The sequence below is a fragment of the Motacilla alba genome, chromosome 2, assembly GCF_015832195.1.
Source record: "Motacilla alba alba isolate MOTALB_02 chromosome 2, Motacilla_alba_V1.0_pri, whole genome shotgun sequence".
In the NCBI taxonomy this organism is placed as follows: domain Eukaryota; kingdom Metazoa; phylum Chordata; class Aves; order Passeriformes; family Motacillidae; genus Motacilla; species Motacilla alba.
The window spans coordinates 74,068,693-74,089,533 of NC_052017.1; the positions used below are offsets into that span (position 1 = coordinate 74,068,693).

Sequence of the window (20,841 nt, forward strand, 5' to 3'; positions counted from 1 at the left end):
CAGGTCTAGATATTCAATGATCTCTCAGGTTTCATTATTGGCAAAATTAATATGGAATTTTCTGATATTTTAATTTCCAGAAAAGCCATGGTCTGTCAAAGATTAAATGTAAGGAATAAGAAAAAGAAATTAGGGATAGGGGAAGGAAGGAAGGAAGGAAGGAAGGAAGGAAGGAAGGAAGGAAGGAAGGAAGGAAGGAAGGAAGGAAGGAAGGAAGGAAGGAAGGAAGGAAGGAAGGAAGGAAGGAAGGAAGGAAGGAAGGAAGGAAGGAAGGAAGGAAGGAAGGAAGGAAGGATCAAATACTAAAAAGCTATAACTGCTTGGGATTTCAGTTAGGTTTTATAATACATGAAGCAGAGTCCTACCCTCTTTGTAAAAGAAAAATCTCAGCTAATAGTAAATATGGATGTTTTCAAAGACAGCATGGCTATTGGCTAAACACTAAGAGGATAATCATTTAGGAAGATATACATGGCATGAATTCTCATTGGAGGAAGAAAGAGCTAAATTCTCTATCAGGGAGAGTATAGCAGACAATTTATGGGATAAATGCAACTACAAAATCTTATGGAGGGAAATTCAGACGACTAGCAAGACCTTCTCTAAACCATGGTCTAGGACTGTATCATTTGATGTGGAAAAGCATGTTATGCTGGCTGGCAAGCAAGAGAATTTCAGTTACTTTCAACCCACAAAAACAAATTCAGAGCCACTTTAGAGATTAAATCAGATAAATGGAAAAGGATGTAGTTGATCTGGAATGAACAATCCATATTCGTTCAGGAGAATAGGGTGACCAGTGGTTGCAGTGGTCACTAGTAGCAGTGGCACCAGACATAGAAAGACATAATGAAAAGGAGTAATGGCATGGACAAAGAAGGGATAGAATTCAATCGGATGGAGCTTAAAAGTATCTTGAGAAATACTCTGGTCATACCAGCTGTAGGCAGCCCATTTCGGAAAGCAGTTTGCTCTGACTGTCCTTCAAATCCTTCAGTCACATCTCATAGCTGCCAACTATCCCAGCAAATATATAGGAAGCTTTAGTTAGCACTTAACCTAAATCACTGTGGCTGTGAATGAAGTAAATTGCTTAAACTACCAGTGGAGTGCATTGAAAATAATTTCTTAATTTCAAGTAGTGGTTCTAAAAACTACAACCATAGTTCTTTCTTCCTTTTGTTTTCTTTCTGTAGACTGGGCAACTAGGTGTAGTTGTTCTTTCCTTATTTTTTTTTTCCTAAATGTTTTGTTGCTAGCCTGATGTCTAATAATTTACATGTTATAAATACTTAGATGTGTGCTCAAAACTGAATGCTGAATTTACAGTGAGGCTGAGTGGAGGGGAAGGACTATTTCATACTTCTTCAAAATAATATTCCTGTCCACATATCTTCTTTCCCATTTCTTCTTTTATTTTTTTCTTTTTAAGATAAGTGATGAAAAATCCATTATATTGAGATTGTTCAGAGCTATTATACTTCTTCTGCATTATTTTCTTCAGAACTGTGCCTAGGTAGTTGTTGGGAGGACAGAGTTAAAAGCAGAAGAATGGCAAGGGGGAATGGTAGAATCTCTCAGGTGACCTTGCATCTGGGAATGCCAAGGCCTGGAGAATAACAATGTGGGAAACCTCACATATTACACCTACTGATGATGATGTGGTGTTTTGAGAGATTTGGAGGCAGTCTCACAGACATGCTTGAGCTCCCTGCTTTGGGAGACATCAAAGCAAAGATCATAAAAGCCACAGAGGAGATCAGAGCATGCTGGTAAAATACATGTACACAGGCCCTTGACAAATGTGTGCAAACAGCAGGGCTGCTGTCCATCAGGGTGGACTGAGCCTGATGGTGCCTGCATTCCCTCTTGGCTGTCTCTACCAAGTCTTGCTTCAGGATCCTCTGGTTAGTGAGTAACACAATTATTTTAGTCTTTTCATTTCAGACAGGGGTTTGTGGTTGTTCTGGCTGGCTGCCTGTGTCAACTCAGCACATTAGTTTATTGTTATGCTGTGCAACCTATTATGATCTTTCGACTTTTTTGCTACATCCTGCAAATTTCGGATAGTGTCTTTATTTTTTTAATTGATTTTTTTTTTTAAATTCAGCAGAGAGGGCTTATACACTCTATAAATTTACTAAATTAGCTCTATACTTGTTCATCCTTATCATGCAGAAGAGTACTGGGTAGCTACCCTGTGGAACTTTAACTCAGTATATACAAACAGATAGGAAAGAGTCATCTAGAGGGGACAGCAGAGTGCCACATGTAATGAAATGCTGTGGGTACTTCACAATTTACAGAAATTATAAAGATTCATATAATGTTTGCATGTTCACAAGTCACCCCCCATTTAGTCACTGCTGCATGTATAACTTCTCCCACAAAACTTTAGTGACAGCAGTAAATTTAACTATCTATGTAGAAAACTGCTATGATACTGTGCCACTCTCAATGTCTTACTGTCAGAAAAGGTATATTAACTGTATGTAGAGAGCTAAGAATTATTGTTAGCTAGCCAGATAATCCAATTAACACAAAAAATCCTCATTAACAGTCAAAATTGTTATGCAAGACAACTTACTAATATCTTCTGCCTTTTCTCTGGTCTTCTGCTCCCTCTTTGAATGTCCCACTCTGTCTTAAGCCTAAGGGTTTCACTCTTCTTTAAGAAAGGAGGAGTTTTGGTGAGCCATCCAGAGATTTTTAAGAGGGTGGAGAATTATGTTCTTCACAGCAGGGGAACTGGGAGGAGTGGGTTTCGATACCTTTTTCCCCTTCAGTTTAACATCAGCTTGGAGTTACATTTTCCATGTTTTGGATTTCTGTTCACTTAACTATAGTTGTGGATATCCAATTACTGAATTACCAGTGGAATGTAGATTGCATCCTTAACCTTCCACTTAGAATTTAGTATAGTGCATATTTACTTGTGTTTTTTTTTTAACAATTAGAATTTTTAGTACATTACTGTACTTAAAAAAAAAGACATAATGTATGCTTATATATAATCTCCCATAGCCCAAAAAAATCAACTTCTCTAGCAAAAGTTGTAAAGTTTAGTATTTCCTTTTCCTTTGTTTTCTCTGCTTGTTTTTCAGTACCTTTCTCCCCAAAACCTTTGAATGAAGTTGTTTTGATGATTAGGAAATATTATTAGTATTAGGAATTATAATATCTCATCCCTGAAATGTTACTTGTTGGGTTTTTTTTTTTTTTTAGTTTAGCATTGAACTATGTATATTCAACTCAAATTCCTAAGCAGATTAATGGTTGCAGGACTTCATAAAGAAGACTGAATTATAAGGTTCAAAGGTATAACTGACTACTTTGCAAATTCCTATTATAATTTAATAACTTGAAGTGTGGTCACTGTGGTGTGCAAAGGTTCTGCTACGAGCTATGAAATAAGCAGCTTATTGACAATTTACCAATTATCTTCTTAGTTCAGAATCAAGCAATTAAATTATGCATTACTTCAGTTGACTTCATTGGAATATAATACATAAAGTAATGAACATAAATCTATAATACAAGGAATGATGAGATTAGAATCCGCTATGAATTGATCATTTGACAGGCCTAATTTGTGTGTTTCAAATACTGTTAAAATTCTTTATAAAAATGTATAGTCTTCTTTTCCCTTAAGGGATATCTTACACCAATGGGTTACGCATACAGAAAGATTTGCTGTGTTTTGGGTTACAGGCTCTTGCAAAGCTGTCTTTTTAAAGTCCTTGCTTCATCTCACTATGCTCTAAAGCATTAAAATTACTGATTCTGATAGAGATGGCAAATAAATGAACACAACTAAATTACCTGAGCTGAAGGCTCTTGTGAGGCCCGGTAAAAATACAGCTTTTTCTGCACTTCGCTGTACTGTTACTTTTACTTTTACTAGCTTGTTCAATAGTCCCTATTATTTCAAATACTAGCAGAGGTTTGAATTTCATTTCTGACACCATAAGCCAGGAACCAGAGTTCTAATGAAATAGAGGCACCTTAGCAAGTTGCCTAATTCAAGGAAGAACCAAAATGGTAGGAATTATGGCTCATGGCTGATGGCCATAGGAACTTTGGCAGTAGGCTGAAAGCTGGAGGAACTATGATAGAAGGTCTGGAGACTGTGATGGTTCCTCTCTACCAGTGGCTGGAGAGGGTCCAAAAATTTGGAGAAGTAAGACAAATTAAAAAAAGTTTCTCACTGTGGCTGTATGCAAAAATAGCACTGTTGGCATCAGCTCTGCAGAGCAAGAACAAAACAAGAACAAAATATGCTCTGCTTGCTTCCAGTATTATAAAATTAAATATTATTCCCCTCATGAGATTCCAACACAGTTTAATCTAATTTTTCAGAAAGCATCTTCAGTTCCAAAAATTTCTTTCTTTTGTACAAACATAACAAAAAGGATTGAAAGACAAGATTAGAGCTGTGAATGGCTCCCAGCTGAAAGAGAAATGAAGAAAACAGGACCAGCCTTGCATAAATATCTTTCCTTAAACAAGCTTTTTGCAATGTCACATAATTAAAATTCAGTTCAAGTTTGATCAAGGTCAAATACAGAACAAAATTCTTCAATAGTAGGTATCCCAAGTAAAATTTTTGTTGTTCAAGTTTGCTTCTCAGAAGAGAAATTTACTAAAATCTCTTTATTAGAAAAAAATAAACAAACACAGTCTTTTGATCTGTACTAGATTTTCTATTTTAAATTTGGTTCTGATGAATTCCAGAAGCAACTATATATGAATGTCAAAAAACAGACAAAAAGAGAACATAACTTAATATAGAAATTAAATTCCAAGCGTAAAAGTTCTGTCTCCTGAAACAGTAAGTGGAACTTGGACACATGCATCAGTTAAAAGCATTCATGGCCCATCTTATACAGATGTTAAATCGTATGAGTTTCAAATTGCATGAAGCATGTTTTATCATTGGAGGGAGGGGTTTCATGAATGAGAAGCAATATATAGTATTTTTCAAATTTTGTAAAAGTTGAAAATCATAGGAATACATTTTGAGCAGCATTAAAACATTTTCTTCTAAGATCTGAGAGATATAGAAGTGATCAACCTGTGGAAAGTACTGCCTGACGGTTTTAAAACTGTTACCTGAAAGCTAATGGTGATTTAACAGCTTCAGTGATGATTGATCCATGTCTTGCATACTAGAAATTGTTCCAAGAAAACTCATTAGAAATAATACAAATCCACAAACCTGTATAAACAAGAGCACAGTTGGGCACAATGTTCTTCTGTAGTAATTTTAATGTAATTTAGAGGGATATAACACAAAAATGTGGGAATTACACAGGAAGATATTACACAGAAATTGGACATATCTAATAGATTTTTAAAAGCTTTATTTTTTTTCCCTTTGTTTCTTTTCTATTGTGACAAAAATTCAAGTAGTGATCTTCTGGAAAAAGAGGTAGAGAGAGATTTTATGAGAAAGATTGGTGAAATAGTTTAATTTAAAACTATTTAAAGCTATTTTAAACTCTTTAAATTCTTTTAAAATAAATACTTTAAGCCAGCAAAGCTATTTAAACTCTTCTGTGTTCTCAAACCCTCCCCAAGATAATTTTTTTTTTTCAAAAGTTTGACAGTTTTCCAATTTGCTTTCCAGGGAATTAAAAAGAAACAAAAAACAACCACACAACAAACAATGAACAAAACTACCAAAAAACCCTAAACACCAAAAATCAAACAGATGAAAAATGTTTCTTTCTTCATTCACTCTTCCAGCACAGAAACCAGATATGCAATCTAACACAGAACTCAGATTTCTGTTTACTTTCTGCAGTTATGGATTAAAAGGTTTCCTTCATCTAATTATCTTCAAATTTTACATTTATACAATGCTTTTTATTAGTTTAGTCTGTTTTTTCTTTTTTGCTAGCTCATTTTTAAAGGTAAATGTTATTACTTTAGAGTAGACTACTATCAAACTCATCACATTTAAAGCAGGAAACTGAACTCCAACAGGACTCTCAAAGGAGAGAAAAGTCCTTGCTGGTATGTACATCCATTAAGCAGCTGTGCTTGCCAAGTACATTAGCTACTTTTGTGAGTCTAACAAATTTCATCTGAGCTTTCATTCTGCTGACCTAATTTAACAAGAAGGAAATTCAATAACAACCCCTAATATTGAAGCATTATTTCCCAAGAGGCATTTAACAACACTTCTACATCAAATAATAATGTGTGGATAATGGAATATATATACTGAGGGCAACAAGAAAGTGAAAAAAGGGAAAATAAAAAAGGAAACACTCCCCCCCATACACACAAACACACACACACACACACAAAAGAAAGAGAGCAAGAGAATAAAATTCTATATACCCTTTTCAAAAAAAAAAAAAAAAAAAAAAACCAAAAAAAAAAAAAAATTCCCCAAAAAACCCACTAGTTTTCCAAATTTTAGGGAAATAGTTTTTGAAATTTTAGGAAAATTGAGAGAGAGAATTTCAGCTTTGAATTTCTTATGGTCTTTGAGAAGACATATTTCTAATTATCTTATAATAAATATTTGCCCTCTTCCCTCACTCAGTATACATTTGTATTAACACAAGTATGAGTTGTGATAAATAATTTCCAAGGTGGAGGACCACATCTCCAGTTTGTACATGATGATATAATTCAGCATATGTAGCATATTCATCATTAGTAGCTTATATTAGAACAGATTGTTCTGTGTATCAGTCAAAGTTCACAAATGAGATAAATGTCGAAATTTTAGGAGAAAGGGAAAAGGGGTAAATGAAATTATACATAACTCGGTGTTTGTTTAGACCAGTGGAAATGGGTATCTATGAGTTACTGAGAATAGGGTTGGGGCCAAAATCCTTAATAGCAGTGGCTTTGAGAAGTTGTTTGGACTTCCAAATGCTGGGAGAGAGGGGAGAATGTTCTCCTGAGTGAATATAACTTGAAGACAGTAACTGGTTCCTGAAAAGTATGTGCTCAGTTATTAACATGCCTGCCCACAGACACACAGTTTTTAAACTATGTCACTATATTTCATAGTGTACCCACTTTAAAAATCCTGACATTTTATTATAAGCTCTTTTAATCAACACAGGCTTACTGGAAATAGCTTGAGTAACACATCAATATCAAACTGAAATACAGGAAGAATTTCTGAAATTTTTACATAGCTCTTCTTTGAAAAATAAAAATATTTAAGATGATAGTGAAATATAGTGTAAAGTTATTGAAAGAAGAGCACGTGATTTACCTATTAAAATCAGCAAAGTGGAGAAAAAACAACCCAAGCTTATTACTACTTGAGTTTTTTGCCACATATAGAAGAATATTCAAGGAAATGCAACAACCATCATTGTTTTTTATGAGTATGCTAGGAAGAATAGCAAAACCACCCTGATTAAAGTTTGCAGAAACTACACCCTATCAAGATGACAAATTAAAGGTTTTTATTATTTACTGGAGGAAACAATTACCAAATGGTTTCACTAACAAAAACTGCTATTCTTTAAATGCTGGTGTAGAAGTAAAGTGAGGAGAACTTGACTGATTTCTCTTGCTGAAATAACATCTCATGATTCTGTTAGATAAAGGAAGAAATAAAATAAAGTGAAAAAACAAAAGTGGAGACAAGAAAAGGGTGATCTGGGAGAGGCTTGCCCTCTCCCTGCAATATCATTTCCCACAATAAGATTAAAGTCAGTATTTCGGATACTTGGAAACAGAGTGTCATATTTTTAGAAATGTTTTCTACATTTTAAGGCTAAGCTCACATCACTCAATATTGCAAGACCATCTCAAGAACTTTTTCTGTTTAAAAGTTTGCTTCATATCATGTTGTAGTTCTTGTGATGCATATGATATTTCCTTTTACCATTTAAAATACCCTAGAGAACTGGTGTTTTACCATTTGTAATTTCTAAAACTACTTTGTGTTAGAGTTTCATGTCTCTTGATACTAAGATTAATAAAACACTGAAATTCTTGTAAATGAAATTGGGTGGAAAACATTTGAAGCAAAGGCAGCAGTATTTAATCTATAAGTTTCAGCAATATTTATCCACCAGTCTAAATAAAGAACACTCTTAAAAGTTTCTAAATTGAATTTTTTTTAAATGGCACTTTTCCTTTTTTTAAGGAAGTATTCTTACAGCATCTACCTGATATATTCAGTGTTCCCCCTATATGGAAAACCTTTATATTTCTGATCAGATTGCTTTCTATGTCATCATGTTTTGGATATGAAGGGTACAGGAGCAGTGATGTTGGATGCTAAGGAGTGAATGCATTTACTTATATTGTCCCTTCTCTGTTTACTTTCAGGATTTGGTTACTGTGTACAGTTCAGAGATGAGCTGCTGGCAACTGCTTGGCTGCATCAGAAACTAGATACATACAAAAACAAGCCAAGAAAAACAAAACTTTACGCTCCACTGCCGACTGGTTTGAAGAGCATCAGCAGTGGAGAACTATGACAATACAGCAAGTCCTATTACTTCTGCTGCTTTGGATGTGGCTACCACATCCCTGCCATACAGAAATGCTCTTCAGAAGGACTCCTGATCTCAGACCAAAAAGCTTTGGAGGACGTGCTTTAGGGAATGATGGGAAAGCAATTCACCGCCAGAAGCGAGGCTGGATGTGGAATCAGTTTTTTCTTCTAGAGGAATACACAGGATCTGATTATCAGTATGTAGGCAAGGTAGGTTTCTTATAAGGTTTTCTGTATAATTTTCAAATGTTCTTATCTTTCCACAGTCTTACTTTCTATGTTTTATTCTAATGTGTAAGAAGCAGATTTCCAAGAAACAGATATACTGTTTCTCCTACTAGAATCACTAACTTAATGTTGCTAGTTAGAGCTACTGAGAAATACTTGAAGGAAACGAAAATATTTTTGACAGATTTGTTTGTTTAAGGACATCATGCCTACCAGCAGCACACTCAGTATGTCTTCATTATCAAAGCATAATATTATATAAATCATTATAAAATAATTTTCCAACTTTGTCGTTGAATATTTCATGTTTCATACAAGATATTGCATTCTATTTCTATGCTCATGTTTGAGGAATGCAACCTATTTTGAAGAAAAAATAAATATTCTTCCTCTTTACCTCTCCCTGAAAATCAGTTAACTGCAGGGAGTAGAGTTTATTTGCAAGCCGTGTGATAGAAATCATGTGATTAGGAAGTGAACTTCAATAGAAGACAGCAGACTAGCACATGCAACTGTGTAGCTTACTAGAGGTATACATAAATGACACTGGAAGTGTCCTTTAAATAATTTTCTCTTGATGTTTAGGTTTTCCCAAGTAATTTATTGAAAAATATATAATGTATAATGTCACAATAACATTCAAACAGGTACAAGATGTTAATTCAAAGTGGTAATTTTCTTGAAAATGTAATTTAGTGTCAGCAGTAATGGGTACAACTTAGCACCAATGGTTGGTTCTAAACAAAGAAATTCAATTTTCTATAAAGCAGATTTTCAGTATTTACGTGGTTTTGAACTTGAAAAAAGTACCACAGTGAAATACTGACATTTTGAAAATCATTGAATCACAGAGCAGCTAAAATTTTAAGGCATGTTTGGAAATCAAGTAGTCCAAACCCCATGCTCAAAGCAGGGTAAGCCTGATTTTCCTCACTACTATGTCCTGTCAGATTTTAAATAGCTCCAAAGGGAGAGACTCCACAATCTCGCCGGACAAACTATTCAAGGGTTTGACCATCCAGTGTTTGACCATCCACTCAGTAAAAGATTTGTTCCTATATTTAAAGGGAATTTCTTATATATCACATTGTGCCTATTGTCTCTTGTCATGTCACTGAGAACCACTGAAAAGTGGTTCTGTCTATCTCCCTCACTTCTTCCCAACAAGTATTTACATACATTAATAAGGTCTGTGCTGAGCCTTCTCTTCTCCAGGCTGAAAATCTCAGCTCTCTCAGCATCTCCTCTTAGGAAAAATGCCCTAATTCCCTACTCAACTTTCTGGCTATTTCCTGGACTCCACTCCAGTAGTTCTGTACCACTCTTCACATGGGGAGCCCAGACCTTGACACAGAAGTACAGATGTATCTCACTGAGTCAGAGGAGAGAGGAACTATCATCTCTCTTGATCTCAAATGGAGCCCATGGTGCTGATGACCTTTGCTGCAAGGGCACATTTCTGGCTCCTGGTCAGCTTTCTGCTCAAAAGGACCCCAAGGCCACTCTGCAAAACTGCTATCCAGCCAGCTGGGCCCCAGCATGCATTGGTGTATGGGAGCATTATATTATAAAACATTTATTGGAAGAATTAAGGACACTGGAGGATTTGTGAAAGGAAATGCTTATTAAAACTTATGAAACTTAAACTAAGTAAAAATTTAGGAGTGCAGGCTTATGAATGAGTAAGCCATTTTTTATTTGTTGCTTTGAGTCTGTAATATTAGCACTAACATTTAAATACTGCAGCCATTTCCAAAGCATGTTGAGAGTCTTGTAAATAGTCCCTATATTTATTTCATCCAGTTCTCAAGGGTAAAGTCATGACTCCCAAGTGTTCTGAAGCAAGCAGGCCAGTTCCTCAGTCTGGGTCAGGTTGATAGCTTGTGAAAATTGACCTTGCCCACAAAATAAGAAGGGTCACTGTATCAAAACACTTCATTATAATATTGAAAGTATATTGCTTACAACAGTCCTAGGAAATAAATAGCTTTTTAGGGCACCCAGAACTTCATATTTAAGGACCTTCAAAAGCATACTGATTACTATTTTCCTATTGTGTTTTTTTTAATATTTATGATTTCAAATCATGAAGATGGAGTGGTGTTGCTTAAAATTTTTCTTCCAATCATAAATAATTGAAGGAAAATTCTTTAGAGAGGAAAGGGTTAACATTTTTTAGACTAACTCACCTCCAATAGAAAAGCTGCTGATAAACATTGAAATGCTTTGGCTGAGAGAAAATAAGTGTTTGCAAAAGTGAAGTGATAAGTAAAGATAAGTAAAATGATGGATTAAGAGTGCAGCACTGAGAAGAAACTTGATGAGCTGTTAAGACAGCCCTTTCATCTACTTTGTTCTGCTTAGAATAAAAGAGTTGTTTTTTGAAAGCAAATTTAAAATTAAGCAATATATAAAATTGCCCAGTAGTAATTTTGTGACAAGTTTGGGAAAAGGGTTGAAAACACGTGTAAAATGAAGAGTATCATAGCATGGTACTTATTCAGGGAGAGTTTTACACAAAGGAAGCTAATGGAAAGAGATATAATTATATGTGGAATAAAAAATTGATTGTTACATTAATAATGCTTTATTCTGATAGTCCAAAATCTCAAATGATTAGGTAAATAAAGAATTAATGATTAAATTTTTTCTGTATAAATTTTATAGTATCTATCTCCTTTCTCTTGTTTTTGCACTTACCTTTCCAACAACCATCTCAGTTCCATAAGCAAAACATTTCTGGATGTTTCCTTTTACCTGATTTTATCCAGAGACAAAATTATTTTGATAGGTAGATGACATTAAATGCCACTTTCTTGTTAATTGCTCTGCAGCATGTTTGGAGATGGTGTTTGGAAATTTTGGGAGATATTAAGAGAACTCAATGATTCACGGCCAAGGACTATGAGAGAATTTTTGTGCAATGCCAGTGGACGAATCAGCAGAACTTCCAAAGCTGATTCATCTGGGTTTATGGTTTACGTCTTTGCTTTCTGATCTCACGGCTGATACAAATTTTTTTGTTTCATAACCTGCATCTAAATATCTGTCAGAGAAACTTAATAACTGGTGAGTATGAAACAAGTGCCTACAATTCACAATGCAATTTATGCACTCATTTATTCACTGTTTAGGTCATCTTGAGAATGTTCAACTACAATAATATGATGGAAATGGGGTTCACTGAATTAATGGGATACAAAATCCCATAACAACTGAAGCATGCCTTCTTTAATCTGTGTGAAATGGTGGCAGAGTACATATTGGCTGGTTATGGACATTCCCAGGTTTCTTTAGATCAATATTTGTTATTATCACAAGAAAGAGGATGGTCATCCTTTCCTTCATGAGCATCCTTAGAAAAGAAATCAAAATTATGTAAGTGATTTTTGTATATGCAGAACCTCAAATAATGATTCCAGCTGTATTTCTACTAAAGGTTGAATTCATAAAGAAGAGCCATGTGGAAAAACAAACCTCTCCCTCTCTATATATATATATGTATTATACAATTTGTCTTTTAGGTATCTTTAAAAAGAAAGAAGAAAATCTGAAGAAATTTAGAAGAAATTTCTTACTAGAAGAAAATCTGAGTATAAGTGGTCTTCCCAGTTTCAGCTAAACAATGCAGGAATGTTCTAAAAGAAGTGTAAACCTCATGTCAGAAAACTGCTTCATTAATATTATGGAAAGTTGATTCATAATTTTTATTTCTTTTCTTAGTATACAGTTTCAAGGCCAAATTATTTTTTTTCAAATTAAGCGCTGAAATTATAAAATATGATGCATTTTCAAACCTGTTCTGAAAAACTTCAATTTACTTTGAGTATATCTGGAAAAAATACTTTTAAAACAGAACTTTATTTTCTGGTAGTGGTCACCTAAAGGAAGCACTACTGTGTACCAACAAAATGTTAGTACAGTGTCATTCAAAAATAAATTTACAAATAAGTTCTTTATCCATATTAAAGTTCATTTCCCCTCTTCTTATCTCAACAAATCTTGTCAATTGTTTATTTTTGCAGATATTCTCCCAACTTAGCTTTCTGCGATAGATATTGACTTTTTCTAGCAATTTCCATTACAGTAGTTTTATTGCATAAACGATCAACTGGCACAAATATTTCAGCACTTTGAGAGACTGAAGTTCTTTGTAACACTGCAGTGCCTTTTAGTATCTCAAGGGATAATTTATCATATATTTGCACATAAATGTATATAACATTTATGTGTGTCATATTAAAACTGTTACCAGAAAGGATTATCCTGGCAGTATTCACTTTCACGTGCTTGTAAGTGTAGTCATTATCTTTGATGGTGTAAAGAGCAGAACATGTCAACCTCACTTAGTTCCTTTCACTTAGAGAATCCCAACCCAGACATGATTCTGAGGGAAAGACTTAGCAAGCTGTGTTTGCATGACACATTTTCAAGAGCGGCAGTTACAGTTTCAGTAACTGTCTATTGACACTGTGGATGATGTGCCACATAACAGTCAGAAAGATGTAAGGCAGTGAAGCCTCAGATGTTGCTTGTATTTTTCTTTCTGATGAAGCAGCTGCCAAAAGTACTGGTTTGCAGAGGGCAGCACAAAAGATCATGTTTTGATTTCAAAGGATTCATCATCAGGTGTGACACATACAATAAAAGGTCCCAGTGAAGTGATGTTATTGTAGTGGTAAGGTGAAGACTTACCAAACCCTTTTAAAAATCTCTGCATTTTGATTTCTGAAGAGGGTTTCTACCATAGTTCTTTCTTTTTTGAAGACCTTTGCTGCTATGAGAGACTGAAGAGTAGGGTTTTGAATTGCAAGTGCTAATGTGCAGGCTTAATATTTGGTGTGAAGATCTGACTGAGTGAAATAAAATGCCTTTTCTTTCAGGTGATGGTAATCAGCTCTGTGGCACTGAAGTTCTGTAAAGGTTGAATTTTCAGCTAGAGCAGATTCTCATGACAGAGATCAATAAAAAAAGAATGGAAAGGGATGGAATATATTCTGCAAAATGAATAAATGAATAGTGATCTGTCAAGGTGAAAGAGGGCAGCTAGCCCTTTAACAGTTTCCAAGTGAGGTGGTTTTGGTATAATTCCACAGGAAGCAAAGCCCAAAATATTCACAGCTGTGTATCTTTAAAAACCTTACTGAAGATACTGCAGTGTGATGGAATTCACATTTGAAACACAAGAACATTCAGAAATTTATTTCTTTCTCAGCAAGACTTAAAATATTGAATATGAAGAGGGTTATTTAAGGCACCAATTAATTTCAAGCGTATGAAAGATTGCTTTTGGGGGTACATGTGTGGCCTCCTAGAAATTTAAGAACAGGTCAACAGTGTCAGAGTTGTCAGAATATTGTCTTCCCATAACATCAGAGACATCAAAAGCTTCCTGTAGGATTGTCCTGAAGGCTGATTGATTCTCAGTGAGTCTGGGAAAGGTTCATTCTCAAAGTCTGTTGAGTCTCAGCTTAGTGGAAATTTATGACTATAACTGCTTAGATTCATCACTTACTCAAAATTGTTAAGTGTGTAGGGGGTTGATATTTTCTGTTTGCAAAAGGATTATTCCTTTGGAAACCTCAATGTATGCTGGAGGCTCTGATTTCTTGCTTCAGGAAACAGCAGCAGAAGGTGCTGGTGGCAAAGAGCTAACCAGGCTGAATACCAAGGTTTTATTCTCATAAATAATGAATTGTTTGTTAGCTACTGTTCTGGATGTACCCCTACAAGACACTGGGTTTTGCTGGATGACACAGAATACAATTCACAACTGCTGAAGAATGCAAAGGCTTTGTAGTGTCTACAAGTCTTTTAGTGATGACCAAAAGAGCCACAGTTGTTGTGTGCCTGAATTTGAAGCTAGACATATTTGTTCAGAGACTATGGCTTCACAGACGTGGACAGATGTCTGTGTGTGTAAGTTTCTTTAAAGTGTTGTCTGCTCAGAAAAAAAGAGAGGTTAAGTCACTTGAGTAGGGCATACTGAGGGCATACTTAACCCAGCTGCTTAAGGGGACGATTCCCAGTGTCCAAATTATCTGATAATATTTTTGCTCAGATGTGCCCCACACTTAAAATGAAAAACCTAAGTGAACACTCCCAGTTGCCTCTTAAGACTTTCCTTTCTTTTGAGCTAGTGAGTTTTTAAGTTGGTGGGTCATGATGTTCCCCTGGCCAGAATGACCTTTTACCCAATCAGAGCTGATTGAGCACAGTTGCTGCTTTGGCTTTCCTTGGAGTCCATAAAATCTGTATTCTTTGTGTCTAATATCAGTGATGTGTTTTTCTCCTTCAGTTTTTTTTAACCTTCCCCTGCAGCTGGGGTAACACCCAGAAAACAGTACGACCTCTGTCTTATCCCAAGTTCCTGCTGTGGGGCCTTCTCTTATAGTCCAAGTTCTGGGTATCCATAGAAGGATGTTTTGGTGGGCATATGTGTTCATTGGTGGTCACAGATGCTATCTGTTCCATAACTGGGGGTGGTCTTTGTTTGACCAGTGATATGGGTACAAGCAGTTGCTTCCTTGCACAGTTTGCCATAGGAAGAATTTTTGTCTGGATGCATTAACCAAGATGAACTAGCCAGACCTCTGTGAGACCTGGAGGTCACGCCATCCTGTTGCTCCATTCTGTTCCTATCTCATGGCAAAGTCCTTCTGTGGGCTAAGCAGTGTTCAAGACAGGCAACTGTGCTCTTCAACTCCATGCAATTCCAAAAAGAGAGGCAAAACAAAGTACAGAGAAAAAGAATAGTAACACACTAAATTACTTAGGTAGACACATCTATACCTCAGGTAGACACATGTAAATGTGCTTTTATTTAATAGATTGAGGTTAAACACTAAGCATAGTAGAGGACCTTTTTCACTTCCATGGGTAGTTTTAGGCATACTTTGCATAGGTTTAAAGGTCATGATAACTGAAGGAGCTACAGTCAAAGAAGTGGGATATCATCTCCAAAATTATATTTGCTCAGCTTTCAAGGAAATATCAATTTTATGATCTTTTCTTATATCTCTTTGGCCTCTATAGGACCTTAAGTATTTTACTTATCAAGTTTAACAATTTTAATTGTCTTTAATTGAAATCTGCAATAGATCTTTACAAAAAACAAAGTGGTTTTATTTTTTTCCCCTTCATAAAGGAAAAAACTAAAACTGAATGTAGGAGGTGCAAAATAGAGGAATATACTAATGGAAATTTTAAGTTCTACTGAACGAAGTTATGAATAAATTGAAAATTAAATGAACTTAATTGTTCTTCCTGACCAAAATGACCCTTTGCAGGCATTTTTAAGCTTTCTGTTTCAAACACAGCTTTTGCATACTAAAACCGGTATGTTGAACTTTTGAGGTAAAGCACTAAAAAGTATTTCTTTTTTGCTGTCATATTTCAGGATCAGTGTTTTGCCGCTCCCTGAGGGGCTTAGCCGTGCCCTGCACTGGGGCCGCTGCAGCCGCAGGCACTGCCTGGGGCCAGCCTGGGCAGCCCCAGAACAGCCCCCAGTGCTGCCACTGCCACTACCTAGGTACCTGCTCTGTATATGATACCATGCTTAGCTCACATATATTAAAACAGCTTTTTATTATTTCCTTGTCCATGTGTCAATAGTTCTCACTATTTTTAGAATTACATGCTATGTTCTTACTTAATCTGCTGAATGCTTCACAAATACCACTTTCAAAACAGCGTTGGTGTTTCACTTCATGTATTCCAAGTCCATCCATCTAATTGCTTTCAAGTTCTTTACCCTTATGCAAATACTTTTCAAGTCTACTCATAAACTAATGCAAATATGAGTAGGGACAAGTAGCTGAATATTTTTCCTCCTCCTCTGTCAAGTAAATGGAAGCTACACCTCTAATGGTATTGAGTGCTTTGAGGTAGCATGATAAATGCAAAACACTGGGAATGTATGAATCATAGAACCACAGAATCTCCTGAGCTGGAAAGAACACACAAGGATTGAGTTCCAACTCCTGGCCCTATGCAGAGTTTGTATCTGAATATGCATTGTACTTAAAACAACATCATGCTTCAAAATAGTATAAGAAGCTGGGAAATAGTTTAATCTGAACTCTCCAGTTCCTTTCAGTTCCTTTCAATTTATCCTTTGGTTTTAGAATTTTATCTGCTTGTCACGAAAAAGATAGTCCAGAAGGGAAAGAACTGATAAAACTGAAATTATTTATATTCAAAGCCACAACTCAGGAAAAGTAGAGTCCGCTTCATCACAGTACATTCATTCACTCAAGGAATTAAAAAACATAATATAAAAGAGAGCATGACAAATGTTTGACCTATACCTTATTTGAAATTATAAATGTGTAAATAGCCAATTGTTACAGCAGCAATTCAAAGGCTGATTCTCCTTAGGGGCTTTTTTTTTTTTTCCTTCTCTTGATTTTTTTTTTTTTTTTGTTAAATCAGATGCAGATGACCTTTTAAATATCCTGTATACACAGATAGCAAGGAAGATCTGGGAGTAATACTGTGGAAAAATTGGCGACTTGCAACAAAATACCCATGAGGGAGAGAGTTCCAAGAAGTTAAAAGTTTATGTTTACTCTTTTAAAATGTCTTCCTGCTAGAAGGTTTTCCTAATATTTATGAGTGGTTGTGTCTTTGAAGACAATTAAAATAAGCTGAAGCAAAAAGACTGTAATGGTAAGTTCTTCCAAAGTCTCTAATACCTTTTTTTTTTGAGGCAGTAAGTATCTGAAGTCCCTGAAGACAGAGTAGAATTTGCTTGCAGGAGTAAACTCATTGATCATTGATCATTGATCATTGATCATTGTCCAACTCATCAGTGTTACTTTCTCAAACAGTTATATATGATTCCTGAGTTTCTTCAATAGCTATTTACTTCAGAGCATTAAAGGAGGACACGACCACTGAGGGAAAAAAATTATCCTTTAATTTTACAGTATTTTGGTCTGTAGTAATTTTAAATATATAACCCTACATGAGTTCCTAATCTTTTCAAGCCTGAGAACAGAAGCTGTCTTGTTGGCTTCAAAGATTGAATTCAAACACCACACAAATGCTTGAAAGGCAGGTACAAAGGTACCTTACACATCTGAACACATTTCAGAGCTTAGAAAATTATTAGCGAATAGTTAGGAGGCTTTGTATCCTAAAAAGGCACGCATAAATAGATTTATACAAAGAGCTAGGTGGAAAATATGTGCTGAACAAAGAAAGAAAATATTCTGGGATATTCATGGTGTTGTAGTTTTTAAAACTAAGAAGTTGCAAAGATTGCTGCCTGCACTGTATACTTAGATGACTGGGAATGCTAAATTTGAGTGGGAAAAGTTTGCACACTTGCAAGAACATGTAACAGCTGAACAAAACCTTGGTGCTCAACAGCAATTGTGATCATCTCTTCTGTTCCCCTTATCAAGCTTGTAGAAAAGCCTTGCTTCATCATATTGGCTGTGCCTTTCATCTGTTTCCTAGATCTGTGGTCTGAAGTCGAGTTATGCTACCTGGATTTAAAATTATTGTCTTACAATAACTCAATTTACATTCAAAAATATAAATCTATACCAAATTAACTTCTCTGGTGACATTTTTATTTAGGCAGTAGTGTAGATGCTCTCCCTGCCCCTGAAATTGTATTCCTTCAGTCCTGCCTTTCCTTTCAACCTGCCTAAGTATATATCTCAAAGCAGTTGAGGGGGAAGACATAAGCAAATTAAGCTTACTCTTTGTGTAAAGTTAGGAGTAATCATACCATCCTTCACTGCAAGTGTTTTGGTAATCTGAGGGTTTTTTGAGGTTCTTGTTGGGTTGTTGGGTTTTTTGTTTGTTTGTTTTTGTTGTTGAGAATATTTGTACTTAATAATTCTCAAGCAAATGACATTTATTAACAGAACACGAAACAGAGGTCGGAATGATGATTTGGAATATTTCTGGGTGAAACTGGTGGCAAAAAGAAGCATGAAGACAAACAAACAGAAACCCACTAAAAAACCTACTTTGTAGAAAAGTTTGGAAGATTGCTTGGTGCATTAGAGATGATAATATGGGATACTTTGTCTCTTTCACAATCAAAAACAGCTGAGAAAAGATGCAACTGTTCTTTCTGACCATTTTGTTTAGAAGCTGGTTTATGTTACAAAAGCACTTCTCTTGGTTTTATTCCTAAAATGTTTTAATAGTTTTCTTAGTAATTATATGTAATTTAGAAGTACATATGTTACAATATAATAATTAATAGAATAAATTACACTTGATATGCAGAAACATGAAGTAGTAATACAGATTTCTTCTTTCTGTGACAGGTGAAGTAAATGGGTGGAGAAAAAGAGAGTTCTATTTTTTAAATTTTGTTTTAACGAGTAGGAATTTAAAGAACTGTCCTACAAATCCATTTTGAGTAAGGAAACAGGAAAGACAGACAGAGTACGGCAGTGTTCCAAGCCATGTTACTGAAATTTAAGAAAAGTTTTAATGAAGTGAAAGTACTTGTAAAAAGCAAAATTAATGAGGCAAGTAGAATATATGAGTTTCAGGAGAGACCACTTGGGTAGAGCCATACAGCAAATAAATACAACTATGAGGAGTCAGAAAAAAAAACATAAGTTCTGGTAATTTATATAATTTTTAAAATTTAAATCTTTTACAGAACACTCTTATACTTTTAAAATACCTGTCCCTTGTGAGAACTACTGTGCAGAAATTCAGCCACATTTTTACACATTCTTGCTACTGGAGATGCCATAGAGGCCTTAGAAATACCTCTAGCAATCAGCAGGATGTCTTAGGTCATTCAAAAAGGATAATGAGACTGCTATATAAATAATGCAGTTGGAATCTAAGGAAACTGCTTAATTACCTATTTAGTTAGGTCAGGTTATGTGACAGACCATTCTCTATGTGTCAGGAGTGGCATGCTGTCTATGAAAATCCAAGTAAAATAAATGGAATAGCTAGAGGACTGCTGATGGCTGTGACACTGGAAAGATCTGCACAGGATTAATCAAGGCTTGTCATTTAAGAATAATGGAAGAGATTTCAGTAATACTGATGTGTTTCCTAGGAAAGGATAATGACATGCTATAGAAAACAAAGTCATTAAAAGAATAAGGAATACTATTTCAAGTGCCATGTAAAAGTCTGTGTATCATAAAAGAGAATTAAGAAGTTTTCTGGGGATAGTTTTGAATTCTTTTTACTATCAAAAGAAGAAAGTAGGAGCAAATTATACACAAGGCAAGAGCTAAAGCTTCATGGAAATGAACTAATTCTGGAGAAAAAAAAAAAGAGAATGTAAAGGATTTCTTTTGTTCTATAGACAAAACATAAAACCCCACACAAAGAAAATGAAACACCAGCAGCATAACTAATATAGTGTACTTTATTTGTAATTAGGAAAAGAGAGATTAAGTAAAGGGTGCTTTTGATGTCTTACAAATGTCAGCAAATGTCACAGTAGCTTTATGGAAATACTGGCTAGGCCTATCAGCTGATTACCAGAGTTCACGTAAGTTAGAAATAATTTTTCATCAGTGATGTAGTCTACAGAACACATTTTTTGAAACCAGCAATTAACATTGCAAGGGCGAATAATTACTATGGAATACAGTTCTTAATTTGTATCACTCAAGATCACGATGGACTTTTTGTCCCCAGTTCACTGGGGCTGATGATGCTGTCCTTTTGTACACACCATAACATGCAATTCTCTGTATGATTTGTGCCAAGATTTACACCCAAAATCTGGTTATTTTGGCATTTTGCACTGATACTGGAATAAAATATGCTGCTTTGGTAGAAAAATTGTAGTTATAACTATGTACACAGCTAGTACAGCTAGTATTAATAGAAACATGATTAAATTCAATTAAATTTCATTCTGTGATTGTAATTCCCTACATAATTGGGGTGCCTACAAGGTGTCCACAAGGAACCATTGTGGATAAATCCCCAAACTTTCTCCAGGAACTTATCATCTAGGATTCCAGTCTTAAATGCCTGTATGGTAAAGCATGAGGTGTGGGTAATAAACACAGTGAGTTAAAGACCGGCATACAGCTGCAGTACTCTTGATTTTATTGGGGACATGGATATTTGGTGGAATGACTTGCTTGACTGAAGCATTGAAATGGAGGGATACAGAC

General features: G+C 35.3%; 1 protein-coding gene across 3 annotated transcripts in view; it reads left to right on the plus strand.

Annotated features, from left to right (window-relative positions):
- Window positions 1-20,841, plus strand: part of CDH10 (cadherin 10) — a 93,617-nt gene that overhangs the window by 30,546 nt on the left and 42,230 nt on the right. For 2 of the 3 annotated variants that reach the window (XM_038127397.1, XM_038127396.1), the window contains exon 2: window positions 8,314-8,692. In XM_038127397.1, coding sequence (XP_037983325.1) covers window positions 8,462-8,692 — 231 coding nt within the window. In that variant the 5' untranslated portion in view covers window positions 8,314-8,461. Of the gene's footprint in view, window positions 1-8,311; window positions 8,693-20,841 lie in introns of those variants that run through there. The other variant, XM_038127398.1, reaches the window with a different exon arrangement.